This window comes from Thalassophryne amazonica, chromosome 21 (genome assembly GCF_902500255.1).
Source record: "Thalassophryne amazonica chromosome 21, fThaAma1.1, whole genome shotgun sequence".
In the NCBI taxonomy this organism is placed as follows: Eukaryota; Metazoa; Chordata; class Actinopteri; order Batrachoidiformes; family Batrachoididae; genus Thalassophryne; species Thalassophryne amazonica.
This window is the reverse complement of record NC_047123.1, coordinates 38,557,474-38,575,416: the sequence shown is the minus strand read 5'-3', so window position 1 is coordinate 38,575,416 and position 17,943 is coordinate 38,557,474. Positions and strand designations below refer to the sequence as shown.

The 17,943-nt window shown below is 39.5% G+C and overlaps 1 protein-coding gene across 1 annotated transcript; it reads right to left on the bottom strand.

The window, feature by feature from the left end:
* Nucleotides 1–2,828: 2,828 nt before the first annotated feature.
* Nucleotides 2,829–17,419, bottom strand: LOC117502956. The gene is made up of 6 exons (XM_034162100.1): nt 17,308–17,419; nt 8,310–8,627; nt 7,599–7,895; nt 5,789–5,814; nt 5,397–5,486; nt 2,829–3,201 (listed from the first exon to the last, which is right to left on the bottom strand). Exons 1-6 carry the CDS (start codon nt 17,351–17,353, stop codon nt 3,154–3,156), a joined length of 825 nt encoding a protein of 274 aa, XP_034017991.1. The 5' UTR covers nt 17,354–17,419; the 3' UTR covers nt 2,829–3,153.
* Nucleotides 17,420–17,943: the final 524 nt, after the last annotated feature.

The window sequence follows — 17,943 nt, the reverse complement described above, 5'->3', positions numbered from 1 at the left end:
CAGTCTCAGGTTTTAAAACTGCATTTAATTAAAAAGTGTCAGCATTCATTATTTTTATTTCATCTTAATTCACAAAAGAAGAAAAAGGTTGAAGAATCTGACAAAATGAAATCAACAAACAAATAATAATGCATACAATCGATCCCTTCTGATTGCAACACAAATAGGTCTTCTTTGTAAAGTCACACACTCTGTCTGACCTTTTCTTGTGTGTGTGGAACAGAATCTGTCTTTCTACATTTACTGTATGAGGTCATATAGAGAAATATGATGAATATATGATAAAGTTGTACAGAAAGTGAGCTAAAAGTTTAAAGTTTTATTGTATGATGTACGAGATTCATACTGGTTGAGTTTTGAATGTTATGTTAAATTAAGATGAACAGGTGAAGAAAGAATAACAGGAAATCAGTGAAAACCTATTTCTACTCCTTCTCAAAGAAGCGCCACAGCAGGTCATCTGTCTCCGTCTCACCCTGTCCTCTGTGTCTTCCTCTGTCTCACCAACCACCTGAATGTCCTCCAACAGCACATCCATAAACCTCCTCTTTGTCCTCCTTCTTCTCCTCCTGCATGGTGGCTCCATCCTCAGCATCCTTCTCCCTATATACCCTGGGTCCCTCCTCTGCACATGTCCAAACCATCTCAGTCTCACCTCTCTAACTTTGTCTCCAAACCGTCCCACCTGAGCTGTCCCTCTGATATGTTCATTCCTAATCTTGTCCATCCTCATCACTCCCAAAGAGAATCACAACATCTTCAGCTCTGCCTCCTGTCTTTTTGTTAGTGCCACTGTCTCTAAGCTGTCCAACATAACTGGTCTCACTACTGTCTTGTAGACTTTATCCGTCACTCTTCCAGGCTGGATTCAGCCTGTTCCCTACTGTCACTACAGGTCATCTGCAAACATCATAGTCCATGGAGACTCCTGTCTGATTTCATCTATTAACAATAGAGAACTCAGAGCTGATCCTTGGTGTAATCTCACCTCCACCTTCACTGAGTCTTTCATTCCTACTGCACATTTCACTGGTCATGCTATCATTGTACATGTCCTGTACTACGCTCACATACACCACTCCAGGCTTCCTCAAACAATACCATAACTCTTCTCTTGGCACCCTGTCATAAGCTTTCTCTCCTCTATATTTCTCCATCAGTATTCTCAGGGCAAACATTGCATCTGTAGTGCTCTTTTTCAGCAGGAAACCATATTGCTGCTCGCAGATCTTCACCTCTTTTCTAAACCTAGCTTCGACTACTCTTTCCCATAACTTCATGCTGTGGCTGATCAACTTTATGCCTCTGTAGTTACTGCACCTCTGCACATCACCCTTGTTCTTAAAAACAGGAACCAGCACCCTTTGTCTCCACTCCTCAGGCATCCTCTCACTTCAATCAATCAATCAATTTTTTTTTATATAGCGCCAAATCACAACAAACAGTTGCCCCAAGGCACCTTATATCGTAAGGCAAGGCCATACAATAATTATGTAAAACCCCAACGGTCAAAACGACCCCCTGTGAGCAAGCACTTGGCTACAGTGGGAAGGAAAAACTCCCTTTTAACAGGAAAAAACCTCCAGCAGAACCAGGCTCAGGGAGGGGCAGTCTTCTGCTGGGACTGGTTGGGGCTGAGGGAGAGAACCAGGAAAAAGACATGCTGTGGAGGGGAGCAGAGATCAATCACTAATGATTAAATGCAGAGTGGTGCATACAGAGCAAAAAGAGAAAGAAACAGTGCATCGTGGGAACCCCCCAGCAGTCTACGTCTATAGCAGCATAACTAAGGGATGGTTCAGGGTCACCTGATCCAGCCCTAACTATAAGCTTTAGCAAAAAGGAAAGTTTTAAGCCTAATCTTAAAAGTAGAGAGGGTGTCTGTCTCCCTGATCTGAATTGGGAGCTGGTTCCACAGGAGAGGAGCCTGAAAGCTGAAGGCTCTGCCTCCCATTCTACGCTTACAAACCCTAGGAACTACAAGTAAGCCTGCAGTCTGAGAGCGAAGCGCTCTATTGGGGTGATATGGTACTACGAGGTCCCTAAGATAAGATGGGACCTGATCACTTTCCAAGACTTTATTAAACAATTTGGTTAGAAACTCCACTGCCATCTCTACTAGACATTTCCATATGCCTCCACTGGAATGTCATCTGGACCAACTGCCTTTCCACTCTTCATCCTCGTCATAGCAGCCCTCACTTCTTCCTTACTAATCTCTTGCACTTCCTGACTTCTCACCACATCATCCAACCTTTTCTCTCATTTTTTTTCATTCATGAGCTCCTCAAAATATTCCCTCCACCTTCTCAACACACACTCCTCACTTGTCAGCACATTACCATGTGTATCTTTTACCACCCTAACCTGCTGTACATCCTTTCCAGCTCTGTCCTTTTGTCTGGCCAATTGGTACAAGTCCTTTTCTCCTTCCTTACTATTCAACTTCTTGTATAGCTCACTAAATGCCTTTTCCTTCACTTTTGTCACTTCTCTTTTTGCTTCACACCGCATCTCTTTGTACTCATGTCAACTTTCTTCATCTCTCCAACTATCCCAATTCTTTTATGCCAACCTCTTCCTCCTTATGCTTTCCTGGACATCTTCCTTCCACTGTCCAGATGTCTCACCCAGTACCTTCCTGTCTGTCTCCCTCACCACATCTGCAGTACTTTTCCAGTTGTCCAAAATGGCTTTCCTTCCACCCAGTGTCTCTCTCACCTGCTCACTGAATGGCCATGAGTGATCATTAAAAATAAATGAAACCTTTAATTTTTCAATTTTGTTATAGTGTTTAAAATGACACAAATGTATCATTTTTTTTTTTATAATGCAGCAAATAAACCCATGGGATTTAAATTAGGATTTATCCTTTATTTATCTGACAATGTTTAATCCATGATGTGGTCCAGGTCCAGTTTCAAACATGTCACCCAACCACAATTTATCATCTCAGACTATATGACAGTGATCAGTTGATTGTTTAAATCAAGGATGGTGTTTCAAATTACACCTTAGTAACATTTCAAACACACACGCTCACGTGTGTGTGCGCACACACACACACACACACACACACACACACACACACACACACACACACACACACACACACTGACAACATATGTGATTGCATGCAGTAATTATTCTGCTTTATGAAGACCTCTTGACTGCAGAATAAGTCACTTCCTCCTCAGTCACCTGTTTGAACACAATGAGACAATGAATTAAAATATAAACAGACTCACATTTGAATTCTTAAACAAACCAAACTGTCTGTCTGTTGGCAAATGTTCCCGTGAGCTGAAAATCATGTGACATCTTCACCGATTCAGAGCAAATATAAAATCACCTGAGACAGTATTTCAAAGTTTTAAGAACTAGCTTCCTGAACAAAGACAAGCAGCTTTTGAATGATAACGAGATGACTGACTTACTGAATGCTCATACCTGAACTTCCTGTCTCACGTCAGCAGACATCTCTCATTTCTAATCAGTACAATAAGCAGGAATTGTACACAAAATGTGTAAAATCATAGCTGCCTCTAACGCCTCGCACACCTGTTGCTACAACTATTTGCGCACACCAGCGACTGAAAGACAGAGTGTGCGCTGTGAGAGCCCATCAAACCCTCTCGTGGCAGGTGTTGACCAGATTCCAGCTGACACACACAAACATCTAACATCGCTCGCATGGCACTTAGAAAATGTGTGGCCATTCATACGATTAGCATGAAAACAGTCAGCAGACGATCACTGTCAAGCTGGATGTGAAATTTGTCTAAGTGCCCCCACGAGTGTGGCGTTGCAAAAAGCCACACACATGTGGTGCATGTGTCTCGCACGTGTTGTGCCCCCCCCACTCCCCCAACACATTTGGAATACCAGGTGGGGGGGGGGGGGGGGGGGCACACTTGCATAAAATGCTTATATGTATGTACAGATCTGATCACATGGGGGCGGACAGCGAGATCTGATCGCACTCAGCAGGGGGAGGGGCCTGTCAGCTGATCGCAGCACACTGACAGCTGGATGACAGCTCAGTGAACACAATTCAAACACAGACACCACCGCCAGGACAGGTACATAAATAATTACAACAATATCTACATACACAATTACATGCCAAATAATGAAAATGAATGACCACATAACACAGAGAGCAACACTCCGCTGAACGGACGTGGCATGTCTACTCATAGCCACGGCTGTAAAGATCTCTGCTCCTAGATGTCCAGCTTGAGAACACGTTCCATGTTTGGAAGAACATGAACTTACAACATTCCTCCATGAGGCGGGCGCGTGTCTCTGCCTGCTGTCGTCACGTGTAAATACAGAAAAAATCTTTCGCCTTTGTGCCAGGCTGCAGTGGCTACACACAGTGCACCTTGTCCATGTCTTTGTTGATTTCAGGCATTTTTCCCCACTGATTACAGGCCAGTGTTGGTAGCACAGAGGTCAAGTTTCCATCTGGTAATCAGAGCTTACAGGTTTGAATCCCATGAGTGACATTTTTTTGTTTTAAAAATGGTTATTTAACTGTGGGGTTCTGTATTGTGTCCCCTTTTATGAATTATTTATAATCAACCCAGTGATATTCACTAATTATACATCTGGTTTTTATTTTATTGTTCTCCATATCAGCAGCGTGATGTGGTGCAGCTGCTCGCACTGTGTTCCTGCTCGAACGACACCACTGCGTACACAATCCGTCGCACCAGGATCGTGCATGCCTGCCCGTTGGCATGATGTTTTCGTGGTTCACATATATTAGCTGTTTCGCTGTGAGTCGCCCTGAGTTGTACTTATTTGTACTATGTGTGAAGGGGCCCTAAAAAAATGATCCATTTACTTGGATGTACAGCTTGTTGCCCTCCAACACAAAATTCAAATAAACACGAGTGTGCACCTCTATGCAGACGATACTCAGCTCTATTTATTAAAGCTGCAGAAGTGACTGAAATCATCAACTCAAATCCTTTTACTTAAACTAACATTTTTAAGTACTTTCAACACCAAAATTACAAAGTGCTGAACAAATCAAAATCATAAAATTACAATAGAGAGAGATTTAAAAACAATGAATTGCCTCTAAATGACACACAGTTCTAACAGTTATAAATTTATTTGCACATTATGAACAAATTTAGCTGTGAACATATTGATGAATCCCAGATTTGAGTGTCAAATGTGCACACACCCAGTTTGGGTGCAGATTTATGTGCACGCACTGTTTGTGAATGAGCTCCAATGACTGTCCAGGTGGAAGACAATCCTCTAAAACATGGACACTGGAATGTCTGGAAAATGTTCAGGGAACATGTAGAGTTTGTCGCAAATAAAACCTGGGGGCAGGTGTGTCGTACTGCACGAGTCCTGCAGATGACATCACTCACCTGAAGGCGAGGAGAAGCTTTTTTATTGTTGTCCGTGTAGGTGATATAAGTCAGACCTTCTTCAGGCTCCTCCTGACTGCAGACAATGTTCTTCATAATGAGGACAGACATTAAACACATGTTCAGACATTCATCACAACCTGCTGAAATGCAACTGTGGCTAAAAAAGTAATAATTAGTAGTAATTATTATTTGTGTGTCAGCCATAAGAGAAAATAATTTAGCAAAAGCAAAATAAAGACCTGTGTTATTCAGTATTTTGTTAAAATTCAAAAACAGAACTCTGTGTTAATAAAGGGGGGTGGGGGGGGGGGATCAACCCTATTATACTGTAACCCACCTGATTAGTCAAAGGACAAAATAAGATACACATGAAAACCTGTTTTACTCACAGGGGAAGGATGCAACTTTTCGGTATCTGGAACAAAAATTAGAAAAATGTGTCAAAATCTACATTATAGCCACAAAATACTTATTTCTGGTTCATATATATACAATTTTGTTTGTTCCCCCCATTTCATGCACTGAACCCAACTCAAGCGGTTTGGCATTAATGTACATTATACATCAATACATCATAAAGAATGTAAAGAATAAAGAATAAATCATAAATTGTAAAGATAGGGCCCATGTGACCCAAAATACGATTATGTTGATCTCACTGACCCAGACACTTCATTAATAGGCAGGTCAGGTTGCCATGGTGATCATGGCCCACACTGGGACTGCCTATGTGCCAACTCTGTTTTGTTTGGTGTCCAAAGCTCTTGGAGACATGGTGACAAAGGTTTGGACACACATATGTACATATGTCCAAACATTTGTTGGGGCAGGCAGGGGACAATCATGGCTCGCGGTAACAAAGACGCTTTGATGTGTCTCTGTGTGAAATGGAAATAATGACATAAAGAAAGATGGAGACCATCATGTTGTTTTGTGTTGTCAGCGCAGTTTGGTGGGCATAGGTTCTGATGCCATAAAACACTGTATCATCAGCAGTGTTGGGGAAAGTAACTTTGGAAAGTTACTTCATTAGTTAATCTATACAGTTATATTTTACAGTTACTTCTTACATTTACTTCATTAGCAGCTGCGGACACCTTGTCGGCAGCTGCTGAATGTAATTAATAAAGTTACTCATAATCTAATTTGGTTATTTTTAAGATTTAGTACTCAGAAAAGTAACTATTAGTTACTTTGCTGATTAGTTACTTTTCTGATTGCTCAATCTTACGAGTAACCAAGTTAGATTACTCGTTACCTTATTAGTTACATTACTTATTAGTTGCAAGTTTTCGGCAGATTCTAATAAAGTAATTGCATAAAGCTGCTAATGAAGTAACTGCATAAAGCACCTGTATAAAGCAACTAAAAAAGTAACTAAAAAAGTAACTTGTCAAAGTTACTTTCCACAACACTGATCATCAGCATATAAATGTAATTTTTTAAAGCTTGCACTAACTTTCTGTCTCTTTGGCTGTCTTCCTGCATTTGAAGAAAATAGCAGTGATGATGATCAGCAGTGCTACCGCGCCAACCACTCCACCGATGATGAAGTGCACGTAGTCTGTCGTGGGATCAGCAGGACCAGCAGGACCTGTGGTCAGAGGAAAGCACACAAAATTCAGTTATCTTCAAAACAAGGACCAGAGCCCAGCTGGAGACAAAGAAAAAAATAAGACATAAAACAGCATCATGGAAACGACATCATGGAAACGACATCATGACCACACGGACCAGGTCATGTCCACACAGGTCATGTCTGCCCCTCCCTGAGCCTGGTTCTGCTGGAGGTTTCTTCCTGTTAAAAGGGAGTTTTTCCTTCCCACTGTAGCCAAGTGCTTGCTCACAGGGGGTCGTTTTGACCGTTGGGGTTTTACATAATTATTGTATGGCTTTGCCTTACAATATAAAGCGCCTTGGGGCAACTGTTTGTTGTGATTTGGCGCTATATAAAAAAATTGATTGATTGATTGATGTGACAAGAATCCCTGATTAATTTGTCATTAAATCAAACTTACTCCGTCTTGTCCTAAAATATATGCAATACTTTTTAAAACAGCAAAAACAGCAACTTGCTGAGTTTATGGAGGAGTTAAATGATTTTCACTGCACGTATCACGTGTTTGTGTGGACCTGAATGCCCCCCCCCCCCCATGTAAATTAATATTTTCTGTCTGACCTCAGAAGGTCTCCTGGTACCTGTGAAGATGGGTGTGTAGTCGGCTGATATGAGCTGGTTGTTCTTGTCGTCCGTCACCTTACAGGTGTACTTCCTGTTGCGGTCGCTCTGACGCTTCACTTTCAGTAAAGACACACAGTTGGTCCGTCGTAAGAACTCGTATCCATCACCTTTATCCAACAGAACGCGGCCTCCTTCATCCTGCCAGAGGACGGTGTTCTCTGCACAGAGTCTGAGGTCTGTGGATCTGACCAGAGAACACTCCAATACGACCTCACTGTCCCTCACTGGATCAGCATCCGATGGAGACGTCGAGACTGAAAGAAATTAAATCAAATCTCAAACAGGGCTTTTTTAAAATCCTTCACTCTGAGTCGATTTATTATCGTCGGTACCTCCATCCAGGATTTGATTTCTCCTGATCCTGTTTGTCAGCAGGATTACTCTAAAACTAAGAAATCCATTTTCACCAAACACAGATCAAGATCTGATCCCTGATCTGAATCTATGCTGCACCAGTGACAACATGAACCTGAGACAGGAGGCTGGAAAGGTTCTGATGTTTGGGTGGATCTACAAAAAGGGGCGGGGCCAATGATACATTGAGGTGTTTTTAAGGACTTTGTTGGAGGTGTGCACTCTAATGAGTGTCCATGTAGTTCCTGATTCAGTCACAGCAGCAGATCCAGTTAAACTCTGTGAGAACAAGTTTTTATCAAAGGGACACTCACTGGTCAGAACGCTGACGTAGACCCGTTTGTCCGAAGAATCTCTGTCTCCAACCCGACATGTGTAGTAGCCAGCGTCCTCATCAGTGATGTTGCTGATGATCAGAGAGCAGTCTTTGTCCACATGGAGCCTGGCTGCTCGCTGTGAGCTCAGTGACACTTTTCCATTCTTTACCTCTTCAAAAGTATGAGTGACATCTTTGTTGAAAAGCCAGTTTATACCAGAACATGTTGGACCAAAATGTGAAAGCTGAGCACAGACCAGAGTCACATTTTGTCCTGACGAGTGGTACAGAGACACGGAATCATCACCACTGACCCCTGGAAGGGAAAAACAACAACAACAAAACTACTCCATCAGTGTTTCTGACACACACACACACACACACACACACACACACACAAAATGGGATGATTTTTTTTTTTTAATGATAAAAGAAATTTAACAATAATCTTATTTTTAATAAGTTTATTTATGTGGCACTTTAGAGAGAGAAAAATTTACAAAGTGCTTAAACTCATAAAACAATTCATATAAAATATAAAGTAGAAATAAAAATTAAAACAGCATATATATAATCCAGACCAACAATAAAACTAATGATAAACCGACGAAAATAAATAAGTTTTAAGATTTGCCTTAAAATATTCAACTGAACTGGACTTTATAATGTCAACAGGCAAACCTTTTTAAAAATGTCATCTGTGTAGAAGGTGTGTTTAAATGTAAGTGTTTAATATTAAACATAAAATTTTTTTACACTGTTCATAAAAAAAATTAAGAGACAGAGGAAAAAAACAAAAAATAATCAATTAGGTTTTCTTCTGGGCTGGCTACTTTTATCATTTTAAAATCATCTCTTCCTCTTTCTGTCCCCGTGCTTTTCTTGTTTTTAGAAATGATTAAACAGCAGGTTTAAAAATAAAGAAATGAATAATGAGCCACATACCATGAACTTTTTTTGTATGAGTCGAGTTATTCAACAAGCGTGGGAGAATAGAGGCTCTTAGAGGCAGATTATTCGGCTAACGAGGCTCATCTCTCAGCGTGGTGCTAATTTTGTGAAGTTCAACATTTAGCAAAAATAGCGCGGGTGATTTGTGTACGAGGTACCACGAGGACAAATGGGGCTACAAACACCGTGCTAGAGGCATGTTTGTGGTGACTACAAGGCAGTTAGAGACCCATTATCTGAGTTACCTCGCGGCTATGTGGACTAGTCTGCTTCACTGTCTCTCGTATCTGCCACGTTCAAGCCTCATATGGGCCACGTACTGCAGCTGGCAATCATATTGCTGGTTATCCTCATAGGCACCACGTACGGGCCACGTTGTTCCACACATGGGTCATGTGGTGCCACATATGGGCCACGTTGGGCCAACCCGACAACCTACTCACTCTCTCACACGTACGGCACGACAAGCATGTTCAGAGGGAAGAAGACAGAAGCAGGAGGCAGGAACATGGCAACCTGGAGGAGGGGTACAGCTTCATCTCCATCTCCTGCTGCATCCCCTGCCCAATCATCTGAACCCCGATCTCCAAGATCTCCAACACCACCACTGGAGGAGGGCACTGAGATAGAGGTGTAGGTCAACTCCCCAAAGACAGACAGGTCAACCCCAGCAGTCGGTCACACAAGATCAAGGGAACACGGGAGAAAGGCAACAAAAGGAGAAAGAGAAGGCAGAACGTGGTGTTACGTGGCACTACGGGATCATACGTGGCTGTATGAGCCAATTGAGGATCAAATGACAGGTCAGTCGTGCCACATTAGAGGCTGATATGTAGCACATGTGAGGTACGTAGAGGCTTCTTCATAGCAGATGCAGATTTACTCAAATAATCACTGAAATTTCTGACAAATCCATACGTGGCTCATTATTCATGGCTTTATTTTTTTGGTCTGACCAGGGCTTAAAGATTAAAAAAAAAAAAAAATCAGCCACTCATCTAATAACAGAAACAAGAAGCAAAACAGCCTTTGATTCTACTGATGATATTAACGTTTACTGCATTACTGCAGTTATACTGTCAAATTAATTGAATTTGAATTGAAGAAGATTTATTTTGAACAAAAGAAAAAATAAAACAACAACAGACAACATAAAATTAAAGTTAGTTCAAAAAGGAGTGAGAAGTTGAAACTTGTCTAAACCCACTCCTTCTCCCTGTATAATGATTTATATATCAATACAGGTTTCCTTAAAAATACTACTATTGACAATCATGATAATAATAATAGCAACAACAATAATACTAATAGTAATAATAATAATGATACAACGATACAATATAATTTTAGAAAAAAGACAGATATAAAGAACCCGATAAAACAAAAGACAGACCCAACTAACGATGAACATAAATAAATCCATAAAACAAATACAGGAATAAATAATCAATAACAGTTTCCCGTGAACACGTAGTGACTCTCACACTTCATCCTTGTATCCTGTGAAAACACATACTTTATATAGTTTTAAACTGTTGAATGTTTGGACGCTGCTTTAACTCCTCATTCATACCGTTCCACAGTCTGACCCCACAGAATGAAATGCAGAATTGTTTCTTGTATGTGTGGATTTTGTTCATTTTAAAGTTGTATTTCCCTCGTAATTGATGTCCCCCCCTCTCGATCCTTGAACAATTTCTGTACGTTTTTGGGTAAAAGGTCATTTTTTGCTTTGTACAAGATCTGTGCTGTTTGGAATTTTACTGTCTGTTAATTATAATAGTTTTGATTTTAATGGTCTTGATAGCCGACATTATGAATTACCCGTATTGCTGTTTTTTGAAGAATAATTAGTGATTTAATTGAACTCATATAGTTATTACCCCAGATCTCTACACAGTAATTGAAATCAGGTAAGACAGTGGAACAGTGTAGGATGCAGAGTGATTTATGATCCAGAACATGTTTTGCTTTGTTTAACACTGAAATGCTTCTTGATACTTTGGTTTGTATATATTTGATGTGTGGTTTCCAACTGATTTTCTCATCTATTATTACACCAAGGAATTTATTTTCATCATCAACCCTTTCAATCTGCACCCCATCTATCTGTATTCGTACTTGCTCATTGGTTCTGCAGTTCCTAAAATAACATTAGTTTTGTTTTATTTAAGTTCTGTGACCATTTGTTTCAGTCAAACCATATTTTCAATTTGTTCATTTCTTCAGTGATTTCCTCTACCATTTATTTCTTTTAAATTCTCCCCAGAACAGAAAATATGTGTCATCACCAGTTCAAGTATCTGTGACACCTTACAAATATCATTAATATACAATATAAATAGTTTGGGCCCCAACACTGACCCACGTGGTACCCCACAAACAATGTCCAAACTGATATCACCGATCTTAAACTGCTGTCTCTGCTGTAAATAGTTTTGAACCCAGTCTGATACAATACCTCTGATGCCATATCTTTCCAGTTTCTAATTAATATTTAATGGTTGATTGTGTCAAAGGCTTTCTTAATATCAATAAATATTCCAACTGTATATTTCTTTTGTTCAAATCAAATAAAATCAATTTCATTTATATAGCGCCAAATCACAACAAACAGTTGCTCCAAGGCGCTTTATATTGTAAGGCAAAAGCCATACAATAATTACAGAAAAACCCCAACGGTCAAAACGACCCCCTGTGAGCAAGCACTTGGCGACAGTGGGAAGGAAAAACTCCCTTTTAACAGGAAGAAACCTCCAGCAGAACCAGGCTCAGGGAGGGGCAGTCTTCTGCTGGGACTGGTTGGGGCTGAGGGAGAGAACCAGGAAAAAGACATGCTGTGGAGGGGAGCAGAGATCGATCACTAATGATTAAATGCAGAGTGGTGCATACAGAGCAAAAAGAGAAAGAAACACTCAGTGCATCATGGGAACCCCCCAGCAGTTTAAGTCTATAGCAGCATAACTAAGGGATGGTTCAGGGTCACCTGATCCAGCCCTAACTATAAGCTTTAGCAAAAAGGAAAGTTTTAAGCCTAATCTTAAAAGTAGAGAGGGTGTCTGTCTCCCTGATCTGAATTGGGAGCTGGTTCCACAGGAGAGGAGCCTGAAAGCTGAAGGCTCTGCCTCCCATTCTACTCTTACAAACCCTAGGAACTACAAGTAAGCCTGCAGTCTGAGAACGAAGCGCTCTATTAGGGTGATATGGTACTACGAGGTCCCTAAGATAAGATGGGACCTGATTATTCAAACTCTTATAAGTAAGAAGAAGAATTTTAAATTCTATTCTAGAATTAACAGGAAGCCAATGAAGAGAGGCCAATATGGGTGAGATATGCTCTCTCCTTCTAGTCCCCGTCAGCACTCTAGCTGCAGCATTTTGAATTAACTGAAGGCTTTTCAGGGAACTTTTAGGACAACCTGATAATAATGAATTACAATAGTCCAGCCTAGAGGAAATAAATGCATGAATTAGTTTTTCAGCATCACTCTGAGACAAGACCTTTCTAATTTTAGAGATAATGCACAAATGCAAAAAAGCAGTCCTACATATTTGTTTAATATGCGCTTTGAATGACATATCCTGATCAAAAATGACTCCAAGATTTCTCACAGTATTACTAGAGGTCAGGGTAATGCCATCCAGAGTAAGGATCTGGTTAGACACCATGTTTCTAAGATTTGTGGGGCCAAGTACAATAACTTCAGTTTTATCTGAGTTTAAAAGCAGGAAATTAGAGGTCATCCATGTCTTTATATCTGTAAGACAATCCTGCAGTTTAGCTAATTGGTGTGTGTCCTCTGGCTTCATGGATAGATAAAGCTGGGTATCATCTGCGTAACAATGAAAATTTAAGCAATGCTGTCTAATAATACTGCCTAAGGGAAGCTTGTATAAAGTGAATAAAATTGGTCCTAGCACAGAACCTTGTGGAACTCCATAATTAACCTTAGTCTGTGAAGAAGATTCCCCATTTACATGAACAAATTGTAATCTATTAGATAAATATGATTCAAACCACCGCAGCGCAGTGCCTTTAATACCTATGGCATGCTCTAATCTCTGTAATAAAATTTTATGGTCAACAGTATCAAAAGCAGCACTGAGGTCTAACAGAACAAGCACAGAGATGAGTCCACTGTCTGAGGCCATAAGAAGATCATTTATAACCTTCACTAATGCTGTTTCTGTACTATGATGAATTCTAAAACCTGACTGAAACTCTTCAAATAGACCATTCCTCTGCAGATGATCAGTTAGCTGTTTTACAACTACCCTTTCAAGAATTTTTGAGAGAAAAGGAAGGTTGGAGATTGGCCTATAATTAGCTAAGATAGCTGGGTCAAGTGATGGCTTTTTAAGTAATGGTTTAATTACTGCCACCTTAAAAGCCTGTGGTACATAGCCAGCTAACAAAGATAGATTGATCATATTTAAGATCGAAGCATTAAATAATGGTAGGGCTTCCTTGAGCAGCCTGGTAGGAATGGGGTCTAATAGACATGTTGATGGTTTGGATGAAGAAAGTAATGAAAATAACTCAGACAGAACAATCTGAGAGAAAGAGTCTAACCAAATACTGGCATCACTGAAAGCAGCCAAAGATAACGATACGTCTTTGGGATGGTTATGAGTAATTTTTTCTCTAATAGTTAAAATTTTGTTAGCAAAGAAAGTCATGAAGTCATTACTAGTTAAAGTTTGTGGAATACTCAGCTCAATAGAGCTCTGACTCTTTGTCAGCCTGGCTACAGTGCTGAAAAGAAACCTGGGGTTGTTCTTATTTTCTTCAATTAGTGATGAGTAGTAAGATGTCCTAGCTTTACGGAGGGCTTTTTTATAGAGCAACAGACTCTTTTTCCAAGCTAAATGAAGATCTTCTAAATTAGTGAGACGCCATTTCCTCTCCAACTTACGGGTTATCTGCTTTAAGCTACAAGTTTGTGAGTTATACCACGGAGTCAGGCACTTCTGATTTAAAGCTCTCTTTTTCAGAGGAGCTACAGCATCCAAAGTTGTCTTCAATGAGGATGTAAAACTATTGACGAGATACTCTATCTCACTTACAGAGTTTAGGTAGCTACTCTGCACTGTGTTGGTATATGGCATTAGAGAACATAAAGAAGGAATCATATCCTTAAACCTAGTTACAGCGCTTTCTGAAAGACTTCTACTGTAATGAAACTTATTCCCCACTGTTGGGTAGTCCATCAGAGTAAATGTAAATGTTATTAAGAAATGATCAGACAGAAGGGAGTTTTCAGGGAATACTGTTAAGTCTTCTATTTCCATACCATAAGTCAGAACAAGATCTAAGATATGATTAAAGTGGTGGGTGGACTCATTTACATTTTGAGCAAAGCCAATAGAGTCTAATAATAGATTAAATGCAGTGTTGAGGCTGTCATTCTCAGCATCTGTGTGGATGTTAAAATCGCCCACTATAATTATCTTATCTGAGCTAAGCACTAAGTCAGATAAAAGGTCTGAAAATTCACAGAGAAACTCACAGTAACGACCAGGTGGACGATAGATAATAAATAAAACTGGTTTTTGGGACTTCCAGTTTGGATGGACAAGACTAAGAGTCAAGCTTTCAAATGAATTAAAGCTCTGTCTGGGTTTTTGATTAATTAATAAGCTGGAATGGAAGATTGCTGCTAATCCTCCTCCTCGGCCCGTGCTTCGAGCATTCTGGCAGTTAGTGTGACTCGGGGGTGTTGACTCATTTAAACTAACATATTCATCCTGCTGTAACCAGGTTTCTGTAAGGCAGAATAAATCAATATGTTGATCAATTATTATATCATTTACCAACAGGGACTTAGAAGAGAGAGACCTAATGTTTAATAGACCACATTTAACTGTTTTAGTCTGTGGTGCAGTTGAAGGTGCTATATTTTTTCTTTTTGAATTTTTATGCTTAAATAGATTTTTACTGGTTATTGGTGGTCTGGGAGCAGGCACCGTCTCTACGGGGATGGGGTAATGAGGGGATGACAGGGGGAGAGAAGCTGCAGAGAGGTGTGTAAGACTACAACTCTGCTTCCTGGTCCCAACCCTGGATAGTCACGGTTTGGAGGATTTAAGAACATTGGCCAGATTTCTAGAAATGAGAGCTGCTCCATCCAAAGTGGGATGGACGCTGTCTCTCCTAACAAGACCACGTTTTCCCCAGAAGCTTTGCCAATTATCTATTATCTATATCAATGGCATTTGTGATTTCTTCAATTGCTTGTACTGTATTATTGCTCATGATGTTGTACTGTTTGATCTAAAACCATATTGGGTATCAGAGAATAATTTGTGCTTTTCAATGAATATATTCAATCTATTATTAAAGAGTTTTTCTAGTATTTGGAAAATTGTGGAAGTAAAGACACAGGTCTGTAGTTGTTGAAATGATGCTTGTTCCTGGTTTTGTACAGTGGAATGACTTTGGCTATTTTCATCTTGTTTGGGAATGACCCGGTTTAAAATGATAAATTACAGATGTTAAAGGTTTTGAGATCCCTTCAATCACCTCTTTTACTGTTGTCATATCAATGTCATTATAATCAGTTAATGTTTTGTTTTTACATTTTTTTAAAAAATATCTAATATTTCTTTCTCCTCCACCACTTTGACAAACGTTGAATTATAATTTTGTTCTGTCAATACATCCATGTTTTTCCCAACTGTCCCAGGATCAGAGATTTTTCCTGCAAGATCAGGTTCCACAGTTACAAAAAATTTCTTTAGATTGTCAGCCACATTATTTTTTGTTACAAATGACATTAACCTCATCAATAAAATACTCAGGATATTGTAACTGTTTAGAACTACTTATAATGCTGTTAGTACACCCCACATTCCCTGTATATTATGTTTGATATTAATAATGTCCTATAATAATCTTTTTTGTTAGACCTTATGATATTTGTTAACTTATTTCTATATAGTTTATATTTATTTTCTGCCTCTTTAGTTCTCAGTCTTATAAAATCTCTGTATAGCATTTTTTCTTCTTGCAGGTGTTTTGTAAACCTTTTGTGATCCATGGACAGTTGACATACTTCAGTTTTCTTGTGTATTCTTTAATTGGACAGCTTTTGTCATATAATTGCTTAAATGCCTTCAGAAATATTTCATATGCATTGTCCACATTGTTTTCTTGGTATACTGTTTCCAGTTTTGTGCCAATAATTCATTCCTGAATGCGTTTATTGATTCCCCTGATCTCACTCTCTGATATTCTTTTTGATTATTTTCCTTTCTCTTGGTGTGGTTGTAATCATAGATGATAAAGACTGGTAGTTGATCACTGATGTCATTAATTAGAATACCACTTATTGTTTTATCATCAAGTTTATTAGTGTATATGTTGTCAATCAAGGTGGCACAACTGAGGGTGATTCTGGTTGGTCTGGTGATTTTTCGAAATAGACTCAGACTATACACTGCACTGATAAAATCATCTGTTGTACTATACTTGTATGGATTTAATATATCAATGTTGAAATCACCACATATGAAAACTACTTTAGTGCCTTGCTTTGCAAATGTGCCCTCGATCCATTCCCTGACAGTATCAGTATTTGTACCTGGTGTCCTGTATATGCGGCTAACTCTAATATTTCCTCTGCAAGAAAGTCGAGTGACCTTTTAATGTGGTTGGTGTTGGGGGGGGGGGGGCTTCCTTTGGTCCCATGGATCCAGATGTTTTTCCTGTCACTGACCTTTACGCAAAACCATGCAAATATAGACCAACTGCGCTGCTTTCGATCTTACTTCATCAAAGTGCCTCCAGTGTACAGTCCCAGCAGAAAAAAAAACAGCAGATTACAATGTTTTATGTTTATATTCCAGCAACACACTTTTCTAACAGGAAGTTTGAGGAAACCGATTTAGTGCTTTAGATTTAACAGAAAACTTTCAGTTCATCTTGATTCTGTTTCACATAATCAGTCAGATTTGACTTTATCACAGTCAACAGTAAGTTTTCTATCAGGAAAACTCAGAACCTACGTAAAAGAATAAAAAAAAAAAAAAAAAGTTAACTTTACCTTCAAGGTGAAGCACAAGGATCAGGATTAGTCCGAGTAAAAACATTCTTTATCAGCAGACAAATGTTCTGAGGCGTCAAAAACAAGACGGTGACGCTTCCTGTTTGCTACTTCAGAGTGAAAAATAAGTTGAGAAACATCATCTGTCACAAAAAGAAGACCTAAAGAAGCCCACAAATAGCTCTGATGAAACTTCTTAAGGGAAAAAACAACTCAGAGGATATTTATAAACTGAAGTGAAGACATCATCACCAGGCGTCAGGCAGGAACTAACTAACAAACTAATGGTTTTATTTTTTAACAGTTTAAGATGTGAGTACATGGATTCACATTTGCTGCAGGTTTTAAACTAAGATGTTTAAAATAACAGTTCACTTTGCCCATATTTAGCCAAAACAGCAAAAAATAACGCGCTTGGACACACATTCAGGTTAAGTTAGTAAAGACAACTTAAAACATGTTTCAACCTCCAGAACACAGAGCAGTACTAAGCTGTGACACACACACACACACACACACCTCACTCATTAAAAACAGAGAGTTGAGTATCATCTGCATATGAGATGATTCCAGCATTCAGACCAGTGCTTCCACAACCCCACTTTTATCATCCACCAGTCGGCACAACTGTCAGCA